The 24,265-nt window shown below is 35.0% G+C and overlaps 1 protein-coding gene across 1 annotated transcript in view; it reads left to right on the forward strand.

Annotated features, from left to right (window-relative positions):
• Positions 1-24,265, forward strand: part of LOC114251057 (mast cell protease 3) — a 130,666-nt gene extending 106,401 nt beyond the window's left edge. Inside the window, exons 2-6 of the mRNA XM_089732516.1 lie at positions 22,019-22,089; positions 22,172-22,402; positions 22,622-22,792; positions 23,114-23,281; positions 23,608-24,265. Coding sequence (XP_089588642.1) covers positions 22,019-22,089; positions 22,172-22,402; positions 22,622-22,792; positions 23,114-23,281; positions 23,608-24,252 — 1,286 coding nt within the window. The 3' untranslated portion in view covers positions 24,253-24,265. The remainder of the gene's footprint in view (positions 1-22,018; positions 22,090-22,171; positions 22,403-22,621; positions 22,793-23,113; positions 23,282-23,607) is intronic.

The raw sequence follows: 24,265 nt of genomic DNA on the forward strand, positions 1-24,265 counted from the left end.
TCCTCCGTTCGCGCAATTTTTGTAAAAAGGGATACAAAGTTTTTCCTTCACGTATTAATTATTAGAATAAAAGAAATATACACGTCAAACGCGAATTCGAAATGTGTTGTTTTCCATTTTCCGAGGAGAAGAAATCCCTCGAGTACGTTTCTTAGATAAAAAAGAAAAACAGGACTGCTGACCGAACCTGCTATCGATACCATTAACTCACTTTAACGGCGCGTTGAGGCTTAAGCGGACTTCAACGAATAAAGTATTTATTCTCTTTTATCTAACAGTGAAAAACTAGAAAAGAATAATAATTACGTAAGTATTTTTACGGCTTATTCTCACATTTTTAAAGGTCGTTATATTATTTTTCGAATAATGTAAAGTATTCTCGCGAAGACTGTAAAAAATACTTTAAAAGAATCATTTTAAATTAAGAATACAAAAAGACTTTCCGACAACATTTTCGCACCACCTACTTTATGTTGATGGTTCTATGCCGAAAGATTTCTCTGAAGTACGACTGTATAAATTCTCAATTGAATTGTTTAAGTATGTAATAAGAACAAACAAAATAACAAATGTCAATTTATTAAATTTAAATATCGTTGGATACGATAGAAAAAGCAGTAAAAAAATAATCCAAGGATAGAAAAAACAGTAAAAACATTGATACTTAGTATTAATCTGTTTCGAACAATTGTCTTGGTATCAAAAATATATTGTTAATGTCAAAATCTCAACTAGATCAACTAGATCTAAGACAATAATGTTAAAACGAAATGGCTGGACGAGATCAGAGCTTAAGATGCTATGCGATATTATTTATTACTAGAACTCACACCTCTCTTTGACTGTCATCAGTTCTTAGACTTTGAAAGAGTACTGAGTAGACTCAAACCATGTGAATCTTAACAATGCATTAGTGGACTTATAAAGCATTGTTGAAATACGAAACAAGAAAACCTTAGGGAGTAAACGACGTTAGTGGCATACTAGGGGTTTTAAAATGTAGAACTCCAAAATGTATGTATTTAAAGGCGCTCCACTTTTAATTACGGAACGCATGACTCAAAGCAGGAATGGCAGGTAGAATGATGGTACCGACTCGTAATGACATTTACTCCTTCCCACCAGTTTTTTTTTTGCGTATTGAGTCTTTTAACATTATCTTATTCTGTTGACGTCGAAGTTGTTCGTGAACGCACATTTCCATTTGCAACACTAAGAAAATATTTCCTAAGTAGTAGGAATAAGTAGGATGCCGCTACCTACCCGCGTTTTCTCGTAATAGGCCCATAAAATTAAATTACAATTAATATTTAAGTTAATTTAAAGCATCGGTAACACTTGTAGTTGCAAGATTGATTGCCAAGGCTTGGCCATTTCGTTTTTGCGTGTTTATAGATTATTTAAGGTAATATCGGTGAAAAACTGCGTTACATTTTCTCGTCAATTAAGTTAAGTACGTTTTAATTAAGGTGCTAAAAAGAACCGTTATCTCGGTGTGTTTGCGTTGAGGCCGCGAAGCCTCGCGAACGTAAATCAACGCAGGAGACATCGCTAATGCAGTAGAATTAAAAAATACTCTGATTCAAGCGCGCTCTGAAATAAAGGACTTTGCGCAATCTTTGCGGGCGGTTAATGAATTACAATTTTGCTAATTTCGTGACGGGACTGTATTAAGAACTCGGCAAGCTATTTTTAGTAGTCTCGTACACGGGCAGCTAAGCTCACAGATCTTAAGGCATTATGCTGCTACCAGAAACCAGCATAAATCTATTTAAATTCCCTGAGAAATGAAGTCTAGATTTCAGTTACATTGAAGATTCATCGGACTTGCGGCAGAACAACCCGTGCGGTTGTATCGCCTAGCCTATGGACGAAATAAGAAGGCCACCAATAACTGCGCAGCATTTTATATTTTATTTATGTTACGAGTGATTGTTTCCAATCGACATCAACATATTTACAAACATGAATGGAAAAACAAACCTTTAAATTAAATAGACACAATAGACAGGTACTTTTTTTTTTCTTAGGAAGCACGTGTCTTTACGAATTACTTCCGCAACGAAGGAATTTCGTTGTGATAAAAAGTTATGCGACAAAAGGTTGTAAAGGAAGGTATTACGTGCGTTCGTGTGCGAAGATACCACCAACCAGTCTAGCTCTTTTTTAAGGCACAGCCGTGATACCTACTGTACTACGTAGACCCACAAGTCGATCGACCACCAGTAATTATACATATTAAAATTTTTGCGCTTTTGATTTTTATTACACGATGCTATTCCTTTACCGTGGAAGTCGATCATGAACATTTGAAAAATTGATACTTGCTAGGGGGGTTCGAACACTGGCATCACAGTCGCATCGCTCGATACCAATGCACCGGGCTTCTCCTGTCTTATCCTTTAGGCCACGACGACATCAAACTTCTTGCCTGAAGACATGCGTTCCGAATCAAAGAGTGGGACAGATATGAATCGTAGAACTGAGACTTCAAACTCATGTCAAAGGTGACGGTATTTACATTGAAATAAGGACTTCGGTAACCAGTTAGAACCCGATATGCCGTGAATTCGTTTGCCCATCCAGTGCAATAAAAAATAAGAACTCTAAAATGTTTCTTTAATAAAACAGTGATACTAAATCTGGCGCTGCTTCGGCGAGCACCGCTAAGACAATATCATGAAAAATTGCAGCGGTAGTACGCCCTCCGCCGACATCTTAATTAATCATTACAGATTAAATGTGAAATATTAACTGAGATAAAAATAAAAGATCTAGAATTGGGAAATAAATCATGATTGAAATTAAAACTTTTCTAAATGCGAAGTAAAAATAGAAATATTTTTTTTCGCCAGCCTCGATTGCTACCGTGGCCGTTTGAAAAAGGTAAACAAACAACAACTGCCTAATAATCAGTTATTGATAAAAATCATAATGTGCATGCATTCAGTTACACCACTATACCAGAGTTCAAATGATAGATATTTCAAATAACAGGTAAGGACCGGTGCTGTGTGTAGCAACGCTTCAAACTAATATTACCTAGTATTTGTTCACAAACCACTTCCGATATGATTGAAATGATATAAACGTAAACCATGTTCATGAACATTGTGATATAACGTTCACTAGTAGCCCCGCAGTAGTCGAAATTCGACTATAATTAATTAGAATTAGAAGTTTGAACATTATTATGATTATATTGTCAAAGACTATTATACTTTATATAAACACAAATTTAGCTAAGACTACACTTTAGATAAATATTACAAGACAAACAATATTTAATCTATTCTCAATTTGACCACACACTATAAGCATTAAAAAAGTTTGACAATAATCTAATAGTATGCATGCGTGTTGTATGTCAAATATATAGTAGTGTGTGTAATGTATTTTTTTATTGATTTAATGTATTTTTTATGCGTAATTTAAAAAAATATTAACATTCTGCACTCCTCCTCCATATTTTCTATAAGTGTGGGAAGTTTCATACTCCTCCGTCCCCGCAATTTTCGTAAAAAGGGATACAAAGTTTTTGCTTCACTTATTAATATATAGATTAATACGTGAAGCAAAAACTTTGTATGAAATTTTCCACACTTATAGAAAATACAGAGAAGAAGTGCACAGTGCTAATATTTTTTTAAAATAATGCATAAAAGTTTCATTAAATCAATAAAGAAAACATTACACACACTACATACCATGTATTTGACGCACACACGCATGCACACTATTTATAGTCAAGCTTTTGCTCTTGACGTCTGTTGTCAAATTGAGAATACATTAAATATTGTTTGTCTTTGTTAATATTTTTTATCGTGTAGTCTTGGCGAAATTCGTGATTATAGAAGTATAAAATACTAGCGACCCGCCCTCGCTTCGCTTCGGAAACATTAAAACACACATGAAACCAAAAAAATAAATAAAAAAAATATTAAAAAAAGTAGCCTATGTTCATCAGGGACAATGTCGGCTTCTAATGGAAAAAGAATTTTTCAAATCGGTCCAGTAGTTTCGGAGCCTATTCGAAACAAACAAACAAACAAATCTTTCCTCTTTATAATATTAGTATAGACAATCATAATAGTGTACAAATTTACAATTCTAATGAATTATAGTCGAATTTCGACTACTGCGGGACCTCTAGTATATATAGATATTTCATTAAATAGGTATTATAGAAACGGATTGCTCAAAATTTGAACTAGCTCTGATCGTTCTAAATGACGTAGCAATAAATATTTATGAGGGGTCTGCGGGAGAATTGGTGCGTAGTACCAGACCAGTTCCCCATATCTCTCCCGAACAGTTTAATGTCGGTAACGACATAAGTCATGTATGTACATCATTTTATTTGATAACTACCCGAACTAGATCTGAAACTCATTTATAGTTTAAGAGAGAACTTTAAAAGGAGAATTTTACTTCTTTTTTTTTATTGCTTAGATGGGTGGACGAGCTCACAGCCCACCTGGTGTGCCTAAAGTGGTTAATGGAGCCCATAGACATCTACAACGTAAATGCGCCACCCAAATTGAGATATAAGTTCTAAGGTCTCAGTATAGTTATAACGGCTGCCCCACCCTTTAAGCCGAAACGCATTACTGCTTCACGACAGAAATAGGCAGGGCGGTGGTACCTACCCGTACGGACTCACAAGAGGTCCTACAACCAGTAATTACGCAAATTATAATTTTGCGGGTTTGATTTTTATTATACGATGTTATTCCTTCACGTGGAACGTGGAAGTCAATCGTGAATATTTGTTAAGTACGTATTTCATTAGAAAAATTGGTACCCGCCTGCGGGATTCGAACACCGTTGCATCGCTAGATACGAATGAACCGGACGTCCCATCCTTTAGGCTACGACGACTTCTCTTACTCTTACTTACGAACAAGTAGTGTTCTTCTCAAACAAGTATTACAATATTTTGACTACTTGTGAAATCCAGTCAGGCTCTGCTGGAGTTATAAAAAAGTCCTTCATATAGCTCTTGTCATGATAAATTACGAAGACAACGAAACGTGATCCGTGTGACTATGATTTTTTGTTAAGGTCCATTTTTTACTTAAAAGGTATTGTGCATCATTATGTATTGTGTAAAAACACATCTAAAGTTATGGCTTTATAAATGCCTTGTAGATACGTTGCTCCATTGTGTTTCACATCATGATATTTGAAGCATGTAATAAGTCGAAGAAATTCACGCAATATTATTAATGGAAACAAAAAGAGGTTATGATAGCTTCCAACCAAAAATTCGGTCGATAAAGATTTATTTAAAAAAATCCGCCAACGAAACATTAGTAAATAATTAAAATTTGTTTAGAATCAAATTAACGTTTGCACTTTTGCTATTTCCTAATAAATTCTACTCTTTTTTTTAAATCAATATATTTCAATTATCAGAATATTAAAAAATAATAATTACTTCAAACGTTACGCTGATCACCGCCAAGGATTTCATTAAAACAAAATATTAAACGTTACATTATAAACTGCCGAACAGCTACCGCCATAATAAAATAGTCGTCAGATATGGAAATAAGATGGCGGGCGTTGCCGTAATCTCTGTTTTATTCCTTAACTTATTCCGTTTTATGTCGGAGTTACTTTGCATTATTTTTTTCCACAAAAAAAAAGAAATATGTTTCTTTGCTATAATTCTTTCTTGTATGTAATCTCATAAATTATGTTCTACAAAATATTGCTCATAGCTATATTTTGAATTTTATAATATAAACTATATTTTTGTGGTAGAGTAGGTATTATTAGAGTCGTATCAACGCTAATACAATTGAACAAATCTGTACTAATATATAAATCTACAGTGGTTTTTACGGATGTTCGTTATAATTACTAAACCATGCATCCGATTGACTTGAAACTCGGTATCCATGTAGAAAATACATGTACTTAATGGATAGGCTAATATTTATATGAGTGTTGGACTCCTAAATAATAATGTTAATTTTAAATGCACAGCGAAGCGGACGAGTACGGCTAGTACTATATAATATAGATTTTTTTTTTTATTTAAATACATATTCTGAGACTTGACGTGTCACTTGAATGTCATAGCGACGGCTTGTTCAAGAGAAACCCGTTTCGAAACTGTGGAGCAGTAGTATACAATCATCTACAAGCATTGTTTATATATGATTCTGTGTTAAGTGGGTGCCGGAGCCTATAAATATCAACAGAGTAAATACCACCACCCAACTTGAGACTGGAGATTTCAGTTTTTACAACGCAAAGCAACGGCTTCCCTACCCTTCAAACCGAAATCCATTAGGTACTGCTTCAAGACAGAAATATTAGTAGAATAGGTGTAAATAAATTAAACTGGGTAGTGGTACCTACCAGTGTAGAGTCACAATACATCCTACCACCATTAAAAGGTGCAATGCATGTAATGTGAATGCTGCCTTACATCTTGAGACATAATAAGATCGAAGTTTCAATTGTACATATAAAGGTTGTCCTACCTTTAACTATAAACATTTGCTTATGTCGTACTTTCACTGTATTGCGATAGAAAACCTATTGAATGGTTCACGTTTATAACGGCTGTATATATGTCTGACATAACATATTTTTTGGGATGTTCAAGTAAAAGTCGATTGGCGTGCTTTACCACTAATAGAAGTTAAAGTCGAAACAAAACATTGGCCTTCAGTTTCCTAGTCTATAATCTACCCATATATATAGTGTTAGATAAATATGTATAATTTGAAAACAAAAATCTTTTTATTGTTTTTTTTAATTAGACATTTAATTTAAAATAAATTTTCAAATTAGATAACAAAATCTCTTCAAAGATCCTTGCTACTGTTATAGATCTAAAAGGCTTGAGATCGACAGTATCATGCACCACGACGTCTGGCTGGTGACTGAAAGTTGATCTGGTGGGCGGAGTTCCGAGTGGGCGTCAACGAACCCCGCCCATTCAGTGACTCCGCCTACCTAGAACGAAACACTAGTGACAGCTGGGCGGAGTTTACTGAAGTACCGTAGTTAAGGACACTTTATCAAGTAATTTGTTACCATCGATGCGAAATTTAAAATTTATTTGTCTAGCAAAATTTTCGTATGAATATTTTTTGTAATACTTTGTCATTAATGAGATCTCGTGTTTTGACAAAATATTATAGAATCAAACATTAATATGTTAATTAAGTTAAATTTATTTAAGACCGCGCAAAAATACGTTTTTACTATCTTTGTAAAACTTGAATTGACTGAAACACAGAATATCATATACATCATCTCAATATCAAACACCTTTATTTATCTGCAAATTTTAATGAAATTACTATATAAAACAAATTCATAAAATTGTCAAATCATTAAATTTACACTAACAATTTTTAATTTCGCAGCAATTTTCAACTTATATTTTACAAATTTTAAATTTTAAAAATAATGAAAGATACAATTCCAAGAATTTTCTTTACCGAGGCAGTGTTTAAAATTATCCTAAAATGAAAATGTTAAGCTCCACTTAAAGAGTTATGAGGGCGTCGCGAGATGACTACGAAAGGAATCTCTTTGAGTAAATTGTTAACATAGACGCGCCAATGGAATACTTAGATCATAATGTTCAAAGTAAACCTATTGTAAGTAACTGCGTAAATAAAAATAATACGAATAGAATTTATTTAGTCATTATTGTAAATACTCTTGCTTAATATGTATTTGTTAGCATGATAAATTAAATTAATAGTCTGCGTGTTAAATGTTCTTTTTTGACTCGCAAAAACAATAGTTATGCTCGTAAAATATCACAATCAATTGTATTATAAGACGAAATTCAAAGCGTTCCAACTTAATAATTTTGAAGAATTCTATTGTAGCTACAATTTTTGGGCTAATTTTTTTATTAATTAAATCAAACAAATCGAACATATCGTATATTAATTATATTGAAAAGATTTTCACAAAAATATCACAAACAAATTGTACAACAACACGATGTTTTAAAATAATAATTACAATATGAAACTATGTCTTACCATTACGCTTCAGGGTGTCGCTTTACCTTAAAGCGTTATTCCAACCCTTTTCCAGAACGGACAACGACCCGACAACGACTTTGATGTCACTAAAACGACTCAAAAAATTCAACGAGATATTTATGTCTTTCATCGACAAAATAAACAAGTTTACAAACACACACTTTACAAACATAGATAGGATTAAATATATTTTCTATTTAATATTACCATGAATGTACAAGAAAAAGTATCATCGTCGTCTACATCTACTGATTAAAAATCTTGCCTTGCACTTTGTCAGTTTTAAGATAAGCATAAGGGACAGCAGTTTTACAACGCCGTCGAAGCGTTCATGTTCCAAATTGATTTTGCGGGTACTTATTGGCTTTAGTAATCACATAGTTTCAGGTGTACTATGAGCTCATTCGTTTATCCGTCTAAGCTAATTAATATATATATAATACAAAGGTCAAGGTGGGTGGCGCATTTACGTTGTAGATGTCTATGGGCTCAAGTAACCACTTAACACCAGGTGGGCTGTGAGCTCGTCCACCCAATTAAGACACATTCACACATGTTAAGTGTCTTACTTTTGAAAGTTGTGACAGCAATGCACAATTGTGCACATTGACCTTAAAAAATAATACTTGTGACAACTAAATATAGGCTTCTATGAGCTCCTAGAGTGATTTGATCATCTGCCATCTATAGTAATAGAAAGGTAGACAAAATACAGCATTTTACTTTGTCTCTATAATAAATATGTATTTACTTAAATTCAATCATCTTCAAGTGATCGTATCTTTGTAACATATCAATGTGAATACAGTGACAATAGTCACAGAAGCTACTGCTCCAAACACCGGCGCATTGAATCAACGTAAACATGAAATTGTGACAATTAATGCTATTACTATGTTTTAATAAGCAGCATTTATGCAGACTATATGAAATTAATTATGTCGCTTTCTTGATATAATCAAGACACAATAAAAAATGTTTGTTCTTAAGTTACCTTGTTTTGATTAAACTAGTTGTCTGGGACATGCTCTTACATTCTATTAAAAAAAATACTGTAGCAACTGGGTTGTGTGTGTGTGTGTATGTGTGTGTGCGTACGCGTGGTTATTGTGTATAACTGAATTTAATAAATCGGAAAGTTTTAGATAAATTATATTGTTATTCGCTTACGATTATCACTCCACATGCTTGTAGCTCTAGAATAGTAACTCAAAAAACTAACCCATTAAAAACCGCATGGCATGAGAACCTTTTGATCAACGTCAAAATAGAATTCATAAAATATAAGGAAGGCCAGTATCGTATACAAAGCGAATGCGAGTTGAGGCACTTTCACTATACAAGTCTTTGGAGCATCGGTCGTTTGTGACAATATCATCGGGGATCTCGGTTTGTGGCTATTTCACCCATTAAAGGCGATGCCATTGTGACATTACCGTATTAGTGAGGGCGGAGATCATGTAATTCTTTTACTGTTCTGGCCTCTTCGATAATGACTAAGCTTGCATTAAATACACCATTCAGCTCCTGCAATTTTTATCCTCATATGAAAAAAACAGAGACAAGAGAAGAAAGTCTGTAATCCGCATATATCAGTATATCACTATCGTCTCAAACTTGCACAAGTTCTTGAATAATTGATTTTCTTAAGTTTCTAATATTTAAAGAATATCTTGCATATAACCTCTTAGCACCCCTTCAGATCAATTCCACTCGATTTACCAGAATAAACCCACAAATCGAATTGACAGGTTGCTGTCCAATATTTTTCCGGGGATTTTACTAACTGCCCCTCCGTCAAGACAATTAACCAAACGAGTGTTGGCTGATTTATTGGTGAGGTCGACTAAGCCGAATCGACACTGATACGGAATATTTTTATATAGGTTCCTGTTCCACTAACGCTCCAATAAATACGGAGAATGAACTGGTAGAACGTATTGGGAACTCGCGAGGAAATCTACCGCAATCCTACACGTTACTGCATTGAATCATTTAAAACTTACCCCTAGACACTACTAACTATACTGAGACCTTAGAAGTTATATCTCAAGGTGTGTGGCGCATTTACGCTGTAGATGTCTATGGACTCCGGTAACCACTTAACACCAGGTCGCCTGTGAGATCATCCATCCATTTATGCAATAACAAAATAAAAAATAAAAACCTACCTCGAGACAAAAGTTCTAAGTCTCAGTTTTAACAGTACAACGGCTGCTCTTCGCTTCAAACCGAAACGCATTACTGCTTCACGCTAGAAATAGGCAGGGTGGTAGTACCTACCCGTGCGGAGACAATACGTCCTACCACCAGTAAGATATATCTTATCTTATACCTTTAAACGAGCAATTCTTGTATATATAATATTGTATATATAATCTGAATCTTGGAAACGGCTCCAACGACTTTCATAAAATTAAGTATACAGGGGATTTCGGGGGCGATAAAACAATCTAGCTACGATTTATTTTCAGAAAATGTTGTTTTATTCGTGTTTTCAATAATCAACTTTATCGATAATCAACTTTATGACTCTTCCCGACATCTATTGGCGAATAATAATACTATTTTACTGCTTTAAAGACACAACAAGATGGCGTTATAAAAAAAAAAACGAGCAAAGCTCGGTCATCATCTAGTATAATTTATACGTAATATTTGACAGATAACTTCAAGATGAGAAACGTGTGTATCGAGCCGTGTTCTGCATTAGCGCTGCCGACGCGCGATAAACAAATTCAAACGTACAATCCTCTGTAATCCATCTGTTGTCCCCGGAATTTAATTAATGAACTTGTACCAATGACGTCATTATCCCGTTGACGCGAATTGTAATTGAGCACCGAATGATATCCGCGTACTAAAATCGTCTTTATTTTAATTCAATGAGAATCGAATTTCCAAAGGTTTGTGTTGATGATTGTTAAAATAATTCAAACTAGATAATTAACTACATATCTATTCATAGGATAAATAATTTTATGATGCATTTTTTTTTATTCTATGCTTCAAAATGCTTCAAAAATCCTATGTATACTTCCAATCATATGCGCTTTAAACAATTGGACGGATTTGAAATTAAATTACAACCGAATCGGACATTCAGATCAATCGCCCGTCGCAATCGCATTAAGTTGATTGTAGTGGCTCTCGAACTCCGGCATCTGTTATCAGTGATCACTGGCTAATTGTTCGTTAATCAGTCGTTAATTACCGCAAGCAGACCGCGCGTGACGTCATTATGCACTACTCTCTCTGCGTAAATCAATAACGCATTCAGTATGTCCTGTAGCAAACAGTTAATATAATCATGCGTGAATCAATCAAAACAAATATGTATAGTCGAGGTCTTCTAAATTTGTCTGCATCTATTGAAAATGAAATCAGACTCAACATCTCCACAATACAGTAAATAGGACTAAACTAGGAAATTACGATGTGATTTTTTTATTGATCTTAATATTCATTTGTTTTAATATGCTTTGATGTTCTTTATTTGGCTACATTCAATAACAAGGACGCTTAGTAATGTTTAAGGAAATTACCGTATTTATAATATATCTGAAAAAGTTGCCTAGACTCTGGGTTGGGAAAAACTGATAGGACGTAGGCAAAGGCTTAACGATTACTTTCCTCCATTTCCTAAGATAAAGTAAGGATTTAAAACAATCAGGGAGTTCCTCCATGATAGTTGCCAGATTGATCATAAATGAACTTAATCCACATTTAGGGTTTTTGAGCTCTTCATACAAAACATTCAACATTTTTATTAAACAACTAGCTCACCCGGCAGACTTCGTAGTGCCTCAATCGATAAATAAAAGACCTAAACTTTTCTATAAAATAAACTTAAAACAAACAAAAGGAATCCGTCCGACGGGGGACACATCAAAGGGAAAACAAAATTGTTATTTTTATTTAATTCCGAGCATTTTCATATTTATCTACCTTTGAACCTTCTCTGTTCTTCCACAAATAATTCAAGACCAAAATTAGCTAAATCGGTCCAGCCGTTCTCGAGTTTTATCGAGACTAACGAACAGAAATTCATTTTTATATATATAGAAGATAACATATAGACAATTCAATATGGTGTCCCCAACAAAAGTAAAAAAATAATAATTCTTTATTATTATATAAAATATAAAAGTAATTTCTTTTATTTATAATAAAAGAACTTAAAAGTAACAAATTAATAATTACAAATTAAAAATACTAACTAGGTAGCAAAAAACAAGCTATGTTCGTAAAAATATTGCGGACGGGCTAAGCAAAGAAATAAAACAATTTCTTAGTAATTTAAACATTTTCACTTAATAACCATTTGAACCCCGTAATTAGCTTGCACCCGTAACCTTCTCTAAAGTTACTTGTTTTTTGGTTACAATTAGTATTTTAATGATCTTCGGTATTTTGTTTCAACAGATAATTTATTTTATAAGCTATCAGAATATATACGTACAAATGAGGCTTAAAAAATATATTTCAAACTTTGCATAACTCCAGTAGCGTAAATAGAGCTTACTGTAAAGCTCTATAAGTTTCTTCGCCGAATATAGGTTTCTCAAAAACACGCTTTCATTTTACGTAGATTATTCGGTGTTGCACATTAACAATCATATGTTCAAACATTGGATTGATGCGATCAATGCACAATCAGTGCTCGCTAATCACTCCGGAGTAATGGCCGACGCAAATGACCCGACACAATGTGACGCATGTCGCTCGACGGTAATGTATTAGTGCGGACGTTGCATCATTGTTTAGGGATGTGAATTGAAATCAACACCGAAGCAGTTTCACGTGCATCTTCTGCACAATCTTTACTAATGATATGGTACATTAGAGCTCACCGCCGGTTAGTGCGGCATGTGATGTGCTTAAGAAAAATGACAGCTGTTACAATACAACAGAAACATGATCTCATATCACTAGGTCGATAAAAAAAGATGTGCGGTGTCGTGGGACACTGGATAGGAACGAAGTTCCTTATTATAAAAATATTAATTTAAAGTTCTATTCGAGGTATAAAGAAAATAAAACTGGACGTTTCGGAACAACCTACGGTCATTCGGTAACGTGCGAACTTATTGTGGTACACTTCATTCACGGTTGCTTGCATAAAAGTTAGTGTATTGCGCAAACGAACGCTCTGAGATCGTGGTCAATGAATGATAAAAAAATATGTTATTTTTTGTACGTTATTACAAAGTTAAGTTGTACACTGTGTGCATTACTAATAAAAATCTTACGTTACGGACGGTTTTTCCCGGTTAGGGTACCCCTCCGCATCGTCCCATAAGGAACTTCGTTCCAAAACATAAGTATTACTCTCGCTGGCATCGAAGTGCCACAAACTCCAGTTTTGGGATACCCTAATCTAACAGCACATGGGAAGCTGCTTCGTGAATGCAGTTACTACTAGAGTTCGACAAGAGTACAGTTACCGGAGCCCCTATGCCTGTTCCTAGTGTTAGAGCTGCCGGCGTCTAATAGCAAATGTTAGTAGATCGAGTGAATGTCCGAATGCTTTTCTTTCGACCTGTATATATATTTATTATGTATGTAAGCTTATCTCGAAAGTACCATTAGCGCAATCAAGGCGTCTGTTAAATATCTGTCTTATAATAGCTACCGCTACAAATGCGTAGAAAAAAACCTATTGTTCCTAGCTCGAATACCGGGATATTTGGTCAAAACTCTTCATCATCTCCGCTAAAAAATGCTAAAAGTTTGATGTAGAAGCTCACAGTAGGTATGCTTTGTTATTAAATGGTCTGTTAATCTTTCAATGCCATCAAAGCATGAAATAGTGTCTACATAAAAAACTCGTAAAGTCGAAACAACAGTTTGTGCATAAACTGCACCTACCTATAAAACCGAACGACTGTGTTCAATGCTGTGAACTTATGTCATCATAAATAAGGCACAAATTCGCAAACAAAGAATTACATATTTTGCGTTTTTATTCATTGACTTATGTATGTATCTTTTATTGCATATATGTCTGCACGAGGTCACTGCCTAACTGGTGTCACGTGGTTACTAAAGCCCATAGACATAAGTACATGAATTCCGGCACCCACCTTTTAACCTCAGCTCTAAGTCTCAATCGTAACTGTACTATCACATCGCTTCTCAGCAGAAGTACACAGCTAGGTGGTTATACCTACCCGTCCAACCTCACCAGTCGCCCTTCCTTATACCCTAGTACTAATTATACAAATTATAGTTTGTACTGATTTTCGATTTTGATTATTATACGATACTAGCTGACCCGGCAGACTTCGTAGTGCCTCAATCGATAAATAAAAGACCTAAACTTTTGTATAAAATAAACTTTAAAAATCCATCCGACGAAAACAAACAATTTTGTTTTTACATAATTCCGAGTATTTTCATATTTTTTCACCTTTTAAACCTTCTCTGGACTTCCACGAATAATTCAAGACCATAATTAGCCAAATCCGTCCAGCCGCTCTCGAGTTTTAGCGATATTATGTAGATTAATCCTTCATCGTGAAAATCGTTAATGAACTTTTGTCAAGTATGTATTTCAATAGGAAAATTAGTAACTGTCAGCGTGATCTGAACACCAGCATAATCGCATCGCTCGATACAAATACACCAAGTGTACTGTGCACACTATCTTAAAGCCACAATTTTTTTTTCTTAGTTTGGTGAACGAGCTCACAGCCCACCTGGTGTTAAGTGGTTACTGGAGCCCATAGACATCTACAACTTGAGATTAAGTTCAAAAGTCTCATTAATATTATAAATAAATTATTCATTTGTTTACTTTTCTATGAAAATTATTATTATTTTTATTTATTTATTATTTTGTTTATTTTTGTATTACAGTTGTGCAAATAACCAAAAATATGGGTTATTTTATATTAATAATTAGACAATATTATCTTTGTAATGTTCACCTCTTAACAGATTCTTTTCACAAACATCCCTTCGTCTTCCATTACTTTGGCCAAAATAAATTTCACCGTAAACTTTGAAACGCTTTTTTACACAACGAGTGCTTTCTAGCCCGCCTAAGCATGCCAGAGGATAGCAGGTGCGGACGAAAATCACGTAAGCATTAATAATGATAAATTTTCGTCATTAATTCGTCGGGATTAGTCGGGAGGCCGAGTGCGCGCCTCCGATAACCAAATATTAACTCAATTAGTGAGGAAACGCGTCGGCTTCGCATTCAAATATCTGCTAATCCTACCCACCCGGAAAGCTGGCCACACTCTAGGAATTAAGTGCGATCGTTGGACGGTTGCATCAAAGGGTTTTTGTTCAGATATACTTTGAAGTTGTGTTTGAAGATGATTTGCACATATTTATAGTTTGTTATGATTAAAACACCATTATTAGGTAATTACTTGTATTTAATTGTTGTTGAAACTTCATGTATTCCTTTTTTATTTATATTTTCATAATTATATTTATTTGTGCTTAATATTGCGCTGCCAGTAACGTATTTAGTATAAGTACCGGAAAAACTGACTTGGCAAATTCTGAGTATGCAGTCATTAATCAAAACGTCATATTAAATCCATTATTAATGTCATATGACATGATGCTGTGTCAGCGGCTAGCTTGTGTGTCGGGCGGAACTAAGATTAGTAAAAATTTTGTGGACTCCTAAAACAATAATACTCGTATAATCATCTAAATATTCGTTAACAAATCTTTGCAAAATTCATATTTGAACACTAATTTCTTTTGTCTAAATAAGTTTTGGTTAAACTGAAGTACCTAATAAATTAAAAAAAAAAATCCAAAGCCTTAAAAGGTGTAATCACATTTCAAGCATATTTCATCCAAATTCGACCAACGTAACATTTAAATGGCTTAATGTTGAAAAACAATAGCTAAATAATTTGCTATAGAACGAATACCCTTACAAAATTGTTTCCGACTGAACTGCTTTTCTTTGCAAAACAAACGTACCCGACCAAGAGTAAACTTAATCCAATCCGCGTCTAACCGAGTGAGTCGTCGTCTCAAACAAATTATTTGACATAATATCGTTAATTAGAAGCCCTCCTTTATACCTCGGGGTAGAGTAATTAGTTTCGGATGTTCTGAATGGAGCCTTTTTCTGCTCGTTACAACAGAAACAAAGCAGCAATGAAGTAAACAGTTCTTATTCAGTAAATTTGCATTTTGTAGCGAATTGAAAAACTTTGATACGCTGCCTTTTGTTCAATGGTTTTGTTTCAGTAATCATTGACTGTAAAGGAAATTCAAATTATAATTTATTATATAATATCTGATTGTAGCTGTTAACATCTTGTAACTAACGTATTATGATTGTCGAATTTTCTTAGAAAGAATTTTTGTGAAACTTGTTTTCAAGCAACTTCTATTTAAAATAGATTTCATCAATTCTAATATCAATTCTTATTGAAATTATTTCAAAGTCCTTTTCCCTACCTTTTCGCTGGCAGCCTGAGGGGTTATTCCAGGTTCTGGCGCAGGGGTAGATGAGCTCACGGGCTCAACTTAAAAGAATTTGCTAACACTAGCCCTAGCAAGATCAGCGCTTCGTAGAATCTATCACCGGATCGAAATCGTGACCCGCTGAAAAGAACCGGCGAGAAACTCAGTGGGCGAGATTTTGTACGCACGGAAACTTGGATCATTTAAAATGTTACTTAAAATCAATATTAACACATTAGATAACAAAAGTATCAGTGTATTTTTTATCTTAGGGCAATTTAAAATTAATTTTATCGTGCTGTTTTATTTCGAAATCCGCGAAGACGTTGCGTGTCGTTCACAAGACGTTTCTCCCCTCGCGGGTTTAATTGCACGGCCATTGTTCCGGTTGATTTGATTTTGTATCTCTCTATAGAGCAGTCATAATAACAAGCTTAGCGACCAACTCGGTCCATGCACATAAACACCAAATCCTTTCTAAATATATTATTTCTGTAAATGTGTTTAAAATTTTAAATATAATGTTACAACGTTATGGTAAGGAAATTACAATAAAATTTGAGATTATGCCACCATGGCATTTGTAAATAATGTTAATAAAAATAAGGTATCCTTAACTCTTGTACACACTACTACTTACTGTATTTGTACTTGCAATATCAGAAATGGACGGCCAAGAGGACAAATAAATCTATCCTGGATCAGCTTCGCATCCGAGTCAGGCTCTCAACAATCTGTTACCAGAGGATCCTCAGCTACTTCGGTCATATTGCCCGCCGACAGTCAGATAACTTGGACAAAGTGATTGTGACGGGCAAAGTAGAAGGAAAGAGACCCCGCGGCCGATTACCTAGCCGTTGGTGTGATCAAGTAACCGCTCTAACTGGGTTGCCAGTCGCAACCGCCATTCGAGCAGCTGAGGACCGGACGAGATGGAAACAGCTCACGAGACAGGCAACGGTCGAGTTTCAGGGACACGACCTTCAGCAATGAAGAAAGCGACGAAGAAGAAAGAAAATCAGAAATGAATGTAAAACATTGAAACTTAAATACATAATACTAAATGTATTAACAATGTGCATTTTTTTCTAAGTACAATTTATTTAGTTCCAAGCTTTGTATTTCTGTACCGCCGTCGACTTTTGATTTATTTCCTCAAAAGTTTACATTTTACAGTTGCGTGTCAATGTGGAAAGGCCGACGTGTCATGCACACTCTTTCCCTGACAATTTCAACGAACAACAACTTGCTCCTAATTGTGTTTGCGATTCCTTTAGAAGGCCCTTTTGACTCGACTCCAATTGTGAAAACTCGTTTTGAAACGACATTAAATACGACCGAATTTCAGATAATTAACTCAGATTACGGCCTTTCAACATAAAATTCGCTTTTGTTACAGATAATTTGAAGAAACGATTACTTTGATACAATATTATTGTTTTGACTGTTTGTAGCTGTGATTATCTTTGCTTATACTATGCGTGTAAAGTAAGACGAATATTGTTTCTAAAGTTTAGTACTTCTTGCTTTACCAGTAAATCAATTTACTTGATGCAACAAAAACATTTCTATAGAACGGTATTTTTTTAAATAACTGTAGCAAGCATCGGTTTCCATGAAACAACCGTGAAACGTCCCGTAAACAAAAGTCTGACCACCGTGCAAATGAAATATCCAGCAACTTAAAACGCATGCATATTCTGCCAAAAAACCCTATTATAATCTGCATCGCACACCAGCGGACGCTCTTTTCATTCGATGCCTTTTGTTGGCAGATTCAATTAAGTTTACATCGGCACCGAGGTCAGTTAATAAAAACCGAAGCCTACAAAAATTGGCGCGTAAATCAAATTCAATAAAGTGCAGTACAATAGAACGGTGTGGACCAACGGTAAATGACGCCGGTAAACAATCACGACTCACATGGCACACCAATCATATTGTTTGCATCGAAGTTTTTTATTACACTTTTAATATGAACTGGATTAATAAGATGTAACAATTATTGTACCAATTGTACCATTATGAATACATTTAACTATCAAGTTATTTATTTCTTTATCTTGTGGTTGAATAAATGGATCGACAAAACCTCAGATAGTTCTGCCGTTTATGATATTTAGTGTTAAGCCTAGGATCTTCAACACACTTCCTCAACGAATTTTATTGAAGATCAGACTAAAGTAGCTATTGTTGTTATTCAGATACGCCAGTATCTGTCCCTAATATTATTATAGGAATGTATATACAAAAGCCTCAATGATGTATGTGAATTAGCTGGTTTTTTTGACACCATACTAACCATATTTAGAGACCATGCTTTTCATTCATTGAAGACCATTGTTGATACCCAATCCTGTGTGTTGAGTTCCAGGCATACTAACATTTGATAGATCACTTAATTGTTGCTTATGGATAAGCTTGCTAACCTATGTTTGTATTATCTTATGCAGCGTTGTTGGTTTCAATACGTTTCCCATTGCGATCGGCGAAGTTGTCATAGAGGTTTCCATTACAACCACAAGAATCCGGCTCTGTCCAGTGTTCATGTATGTCTCTAGATGGTGACCTGGGATGTGGGACACCTGATGTAAAGTGGTTATTGAAGCCCATAGTCATCTACGACGTAAATGCGCCACCCACCTTGAGATATAAGTTCTAAGGTCTCAGTATAGTTACAACGGCTGCCCCACCCTTCCAACCGTAACGCATTACTGCTTCACGGCAGAAATAAACAGGGCGGTGGTACCTACCCGTGCGGACTCACAAGAGGTTCTACCACCAGTAATTACACAATTTATAATTTTGCGGGTTTTTTGTTGCGGGGTTGATTTTTATTACACAATGTTATTCCTTCAACGTGGAAGTCAATCGTGAACATTTGTCAAGTACGTATTTCATTAGAAGAATTGGTGCCCGCCAGAGGGATTCGAACACCGTTGCATCGCTAGATACGAATGCACCAGGCGTCTTATCCTTTAGGCCACGACGACTTAAACCTGTACCTACCTATACCTGTACCTATATATAGGTATAAAACAGGGAATCCTAATTTGGGGCCGGATGACGGTGAGTGGTTTATTCACAGTTATATATTTATTAATTATTATTATTGATCTTTATCCGAAACTTTCTTGACAGAGTAGAACATACGCAGATCAATGCATTGCAATACGTCAATAAAGACAACGAATATCACAATGTAACAAATACCTTGCTTCGATAGGCACCTCACTGTCACCCTTTCACATTAAGAATTCTCGTCCGCCCTGCCACGTTTCCGAATTAATCGCCCAAGATCCTACTCTATTAAAGTTTCTTTTGTAAGTTGTTTAAGAAGCTCAACTCCCTTACAACTCCGTAGATAATGTTAAACATTCATTTAAGTGCCCGCCCAACTTCCGAATTGTCGTATAAATCTTATAATTCTTCAACCGTTTATTATTCATATCATCGTTCTGAACGTCACACTTCGTGAACTGCGCGTAAACTTTTGCTTTGGAATATATATCTAATAAGACTTTGCAACCCCTCATAAAATAATACGGTGGTGTGAAAAACCTCAGATTCGATACTGAAATGCGAATGTTATATTGGTATTATATTTAAATATTGCTATATTATTTATTTACACTGCTAATGGTGTAAACGACGATCAGGAAAAACAAACCAGTCTAAATGTTGATGTTGATATTTTTTTAGAATCTAACGCCCTAATGCTTGGTTTATTATTTAATATACATATGTAATACAGATAATTTATTAGATAAAAATAAATCCAAAACATTTTTCAACCCGAACTGCGCAATGAACGACAAATTCTTGTTTCATTATAGCCATTAAATGTTCAGAAGAGTCAGTTTTCGTGCAGCGTAATATAAAATAAAATTTGAACAGCGGTGCAACTCCATTACCGTTCACGTTCGATGGATCCCCTGGGACGTTTTCCTGTAATGTCGATCGCTGCCGATCTGATAGCTCACTTAACAATGTAAGAAAATTATCTTAGCATGTGACTCTCGGAACGTTTGAATTTAAAGACCGAATAAAGAGTCGGAGTCTCACAATGTATGCTAGAACGGTCACAGTCAATCAAGATCTGAGTTATTTTACAACGTCTTCTTTGATACTATTAAACATGTCACGGATCAGTCGAACGTAAACTGAATTTAAAATTTCAAAAACCCATTGTATAGTCGAGTCGAATATAAGTCAATAGCAATTAATGCAGGCACGTTACGGGTAAAGTTCAGTTAACCAAATCCGGTATCATTTTATATTCGACGGAAAAAACAATAAAACCGGTGGCCGTAACGGATGGCCTTTAAATATTCGTTCAATTGTCCGTCGATAAAAACAATAAAACGAAGACAATAAAAACCATAACAAAATTAATGTTGCACAATTTTATACTGTGTTTTCAAACTTACTTAACGGGTACTCAGAGAAGCGTGCTAAGCAATAGCGGGAAGCCGCCAAAACACGTAGCTCGTTCATTCACGTCGTTATAACATCGCCAATCTGAGAAGATATCCGATTTCCGTAAGGCGACCCGGTGTCTACGAAACGTAAAGAGGGATCTTTTCAAACTGGAAATGTGTTAGTCGTCTGAGCGTATACCTACTACTGATGTCGCGACATCAGCGGTTTCCAAACGACTACTACACTCATTTGCGGGTTCTATCACAATCTTACTGTTTTTATGCTTCTCCCATAAATAGTGAACCAAATTCTAAATGGGCAAATAAAGTTTAATATTTTTTAAATAAGCAATATAATATTTAAGCTATAAAATATAACTACGATTTGAAACACTTACCAAATTGTAGCTTTTCAATTATTCAGCTATTGATTTTAAACTAAATACCTAAGATAAATGAAGCTTCGATCGGCTTGTTTCCACTCTAATGGTCTAAGAAGGCAGAGGTATTTTTTACTTATTCCGCATATTTTTCAAAGGCCGATAGCTTGGAGCTCTTTAATACGCGTACTTAAACACCCCTAACATGAATAATTAGGTGTTCCCCAGATTTATCATCCCGGGTTATCTGTAAAACACGGGCTTAAATCCGCTAAATCATTATTTCCACTTTATTGAGGATAATACGTCTTCCAGTGGATGTGAATCTGATTAATGCCTTCGGCATGAGACCGAGCAACTTTGTCAAAGATAGCGGAGAAAAATAAAGGGACGTGACTCGACTAATTCACATTTTACGACAAGAGTTAAGAATAATTGTGAAAATATTTACAAAAAGAGGTTTGAAATTTAAATAGTAACCTGTATGACACTTTTATTTTTAATCATCCTATTCTTCTTTTGAACTCCAAGTGTCAAATTAATTGGCTTGACATTTTCAGAATAGAACGTCAGAGATTTAATAAAGTGGTTTTTGGTGTTTATTCAAGGAGCAATTATATTAACATGATATATTTTGGTTTTGTATTCACGTTTGCGTTCGGTACCGAATCTACTTCTATTTAACTAAGATTTTCATAAAGTTTAAAGCACATTCATTAATTGCCATTTCTCTTACTTTCAGTCGTAATATTATCTCCACAAGCAATTGCTCAAGGAGAAAATGACATCAAACGAGGAACTTATCCTTATATGGTATGCTTTTGAAATTCATATGATGACAATTGTTTTAATAATAATTTATTCCGCTAAAAACGATCGTTTCTATACCTTACAGGCATTTGTTTACTATCTAGACAATACAATAGTGGATGAGTCTGGTGCCCGCTTCCTGCAAAGTGCGTTCCTCATTCGTCTTGATTGGTTGGTCACATCGTCGATTGACGTCAGCAGTCCAGATAACAATGTCGTGGGATTTCTAACTAAAACATTACTAGCCAGAGTTGGTGCTGTCACTATTGATACCAATTTCACCCTTAACGAAGATGAAGATGAACAGGAACAAGAGGTATATTGTTGCTTTCCCTGATACGTAATCTAATTCTAAAATAACAATTCGGAATCCCATTAAAATTATAAAAGTAACATTTGAAAAATTAATATAAAAAATTAGTCGCATGTAGGTATATTGTTTTATCAAAGCAAACATTAATGAATACGTGATTTATTCGTATATTTCCACAATTAGCTTTAATCGTTAATTTTAACATATTTTTTTTCATGGAAGATTATTCAAGTGGTTCGACCGTCCAATCACAATGCATCTGAATGGTGGCGCACCGATATTTCCCTGCTAAAGACGATATTTCCATTCAAGATCACTACTGCTGTTAATAGTGCGTATTTTCATTTGAAGATGGAAACCTTTGACAAGCCTTGTTTCATTCTAATTTTCATCGTAAGTAGTGTATTTGTTTTTTTAAATATATTTTTTTTTTATTACTTATATGGGTGGACGAGCTCACATCCCACCTTGTGTTAAGTAATTACTGGAGCCCATAGACATCTACAACGTAAATGCGCCACTCACCTTGAGATATAAGCTCTAAAGTCTAAGTATAGTTAGAACGGCTGCCCCACCCTTCAAACCGAAACGTATTACTGCTTCACGGCAGAAATAGGCAGGGTGGTGGCACCTACCCGTGCGGACTCACAAGAGGTCCTACCGTACCAGTAAAAATACTTCACTTGTTCTTTTTTAAACATTTTTACAACACAGAAGGAGTCTGGTAATTTTTCCGACGACAAAGTACTCAAACGGACTTCAGTCGAGCTTCAAATACCATCGACAAAAGAAATTTGCGGAGCACGATTTACTGAAAATTCTATGGTTTGCGCTGTTGAAAACGATGAAAATAAAAACAACACTGTTCAAGATTTTTGCCTTGTAAGTAGAATAGTACTAACGTTTTTCCAACAGTTTCAACAGCGAATGTTTACAATTGGAGAGCTATAATTTGTGCATATAAACTATTTTAAGCTCAACAAGAGCAACTTCCATTGGATCAGTTTCCTTTTAGCCTAGCCCTTTTTGAGCAAAATTGTAGCCTAACTGATCTTATTAGATACCGGAGGCCGTAAATGTTATTATTGCTCACCTAGAAACATAAGATTGAATAAATTAATTTTGAAATCCATCAAACCAGAGTACGTTATATGCCATATACCCTCTCATCGTTATTAGAAAATGTAAAAAAGTATTATTTCCATCAGGGTAATAGTGGCGGACCGCTAATATGTCACAACGAAGTAGTAGGAGTGCAAACCTATGCTGAACTGAACTGTAACCCACCATACCTCTATCAATTATTAAACCAATGGGAAAACTTTATATCTTGTGGAACAGACGACAAATGTCATGAAAAAGAATGCAGTAGGCATTGTGTTTCATTTCATAAAGATGTGAAGACTGAACAAAATAAACCTACTTTAACGGCAAGAATCGATCCTAAGCCTACAGAAAAAACATTTGAGAATATAACAGCTACATCAGCTCTACCGGAAACAGTCACCGAAGAAGGTGAAATTGAAATGACACCGACATTAACCACAGAAGCGACAACAACAGAAGTAAATACAACCACGAGGATTACTTTACCAACATCAGAAGCTAGAGCAACTACAAAAACAAGTAATAAGAAAGATGAAATTCGAGCAGACTCAACTGAAAATCTCAGAAATAGTCGAAAAAGGTTAGAGCATGTCGAGGAAGAGGCTAAAAGAAAAGTAAACGTGGAAGCTCAAAAAGAAGATAAAGATCACAAAGAGACAAAGATTGTTAAACTGAGTAGTGCAGCAGACAGGAACAGTGCTATTCATTGTTATCTGTTTGGATTAATGTTTTGGCATTTTATTTAGGAACCATTAGCAT

This window comes from Bombyx mandarina, chromosome 13 (assembly GCF_030267445.1).
Source record: "Bombyx mandarina strain Sakado chromosome 13, ASM3026744v2".
NCBI classification, from domain to species: Eukaryota; Metazoa; Arthropoda; class Insecta; order Lepidoptera; family Bombycidae; genus Bombyx; species Bombyx mandarina.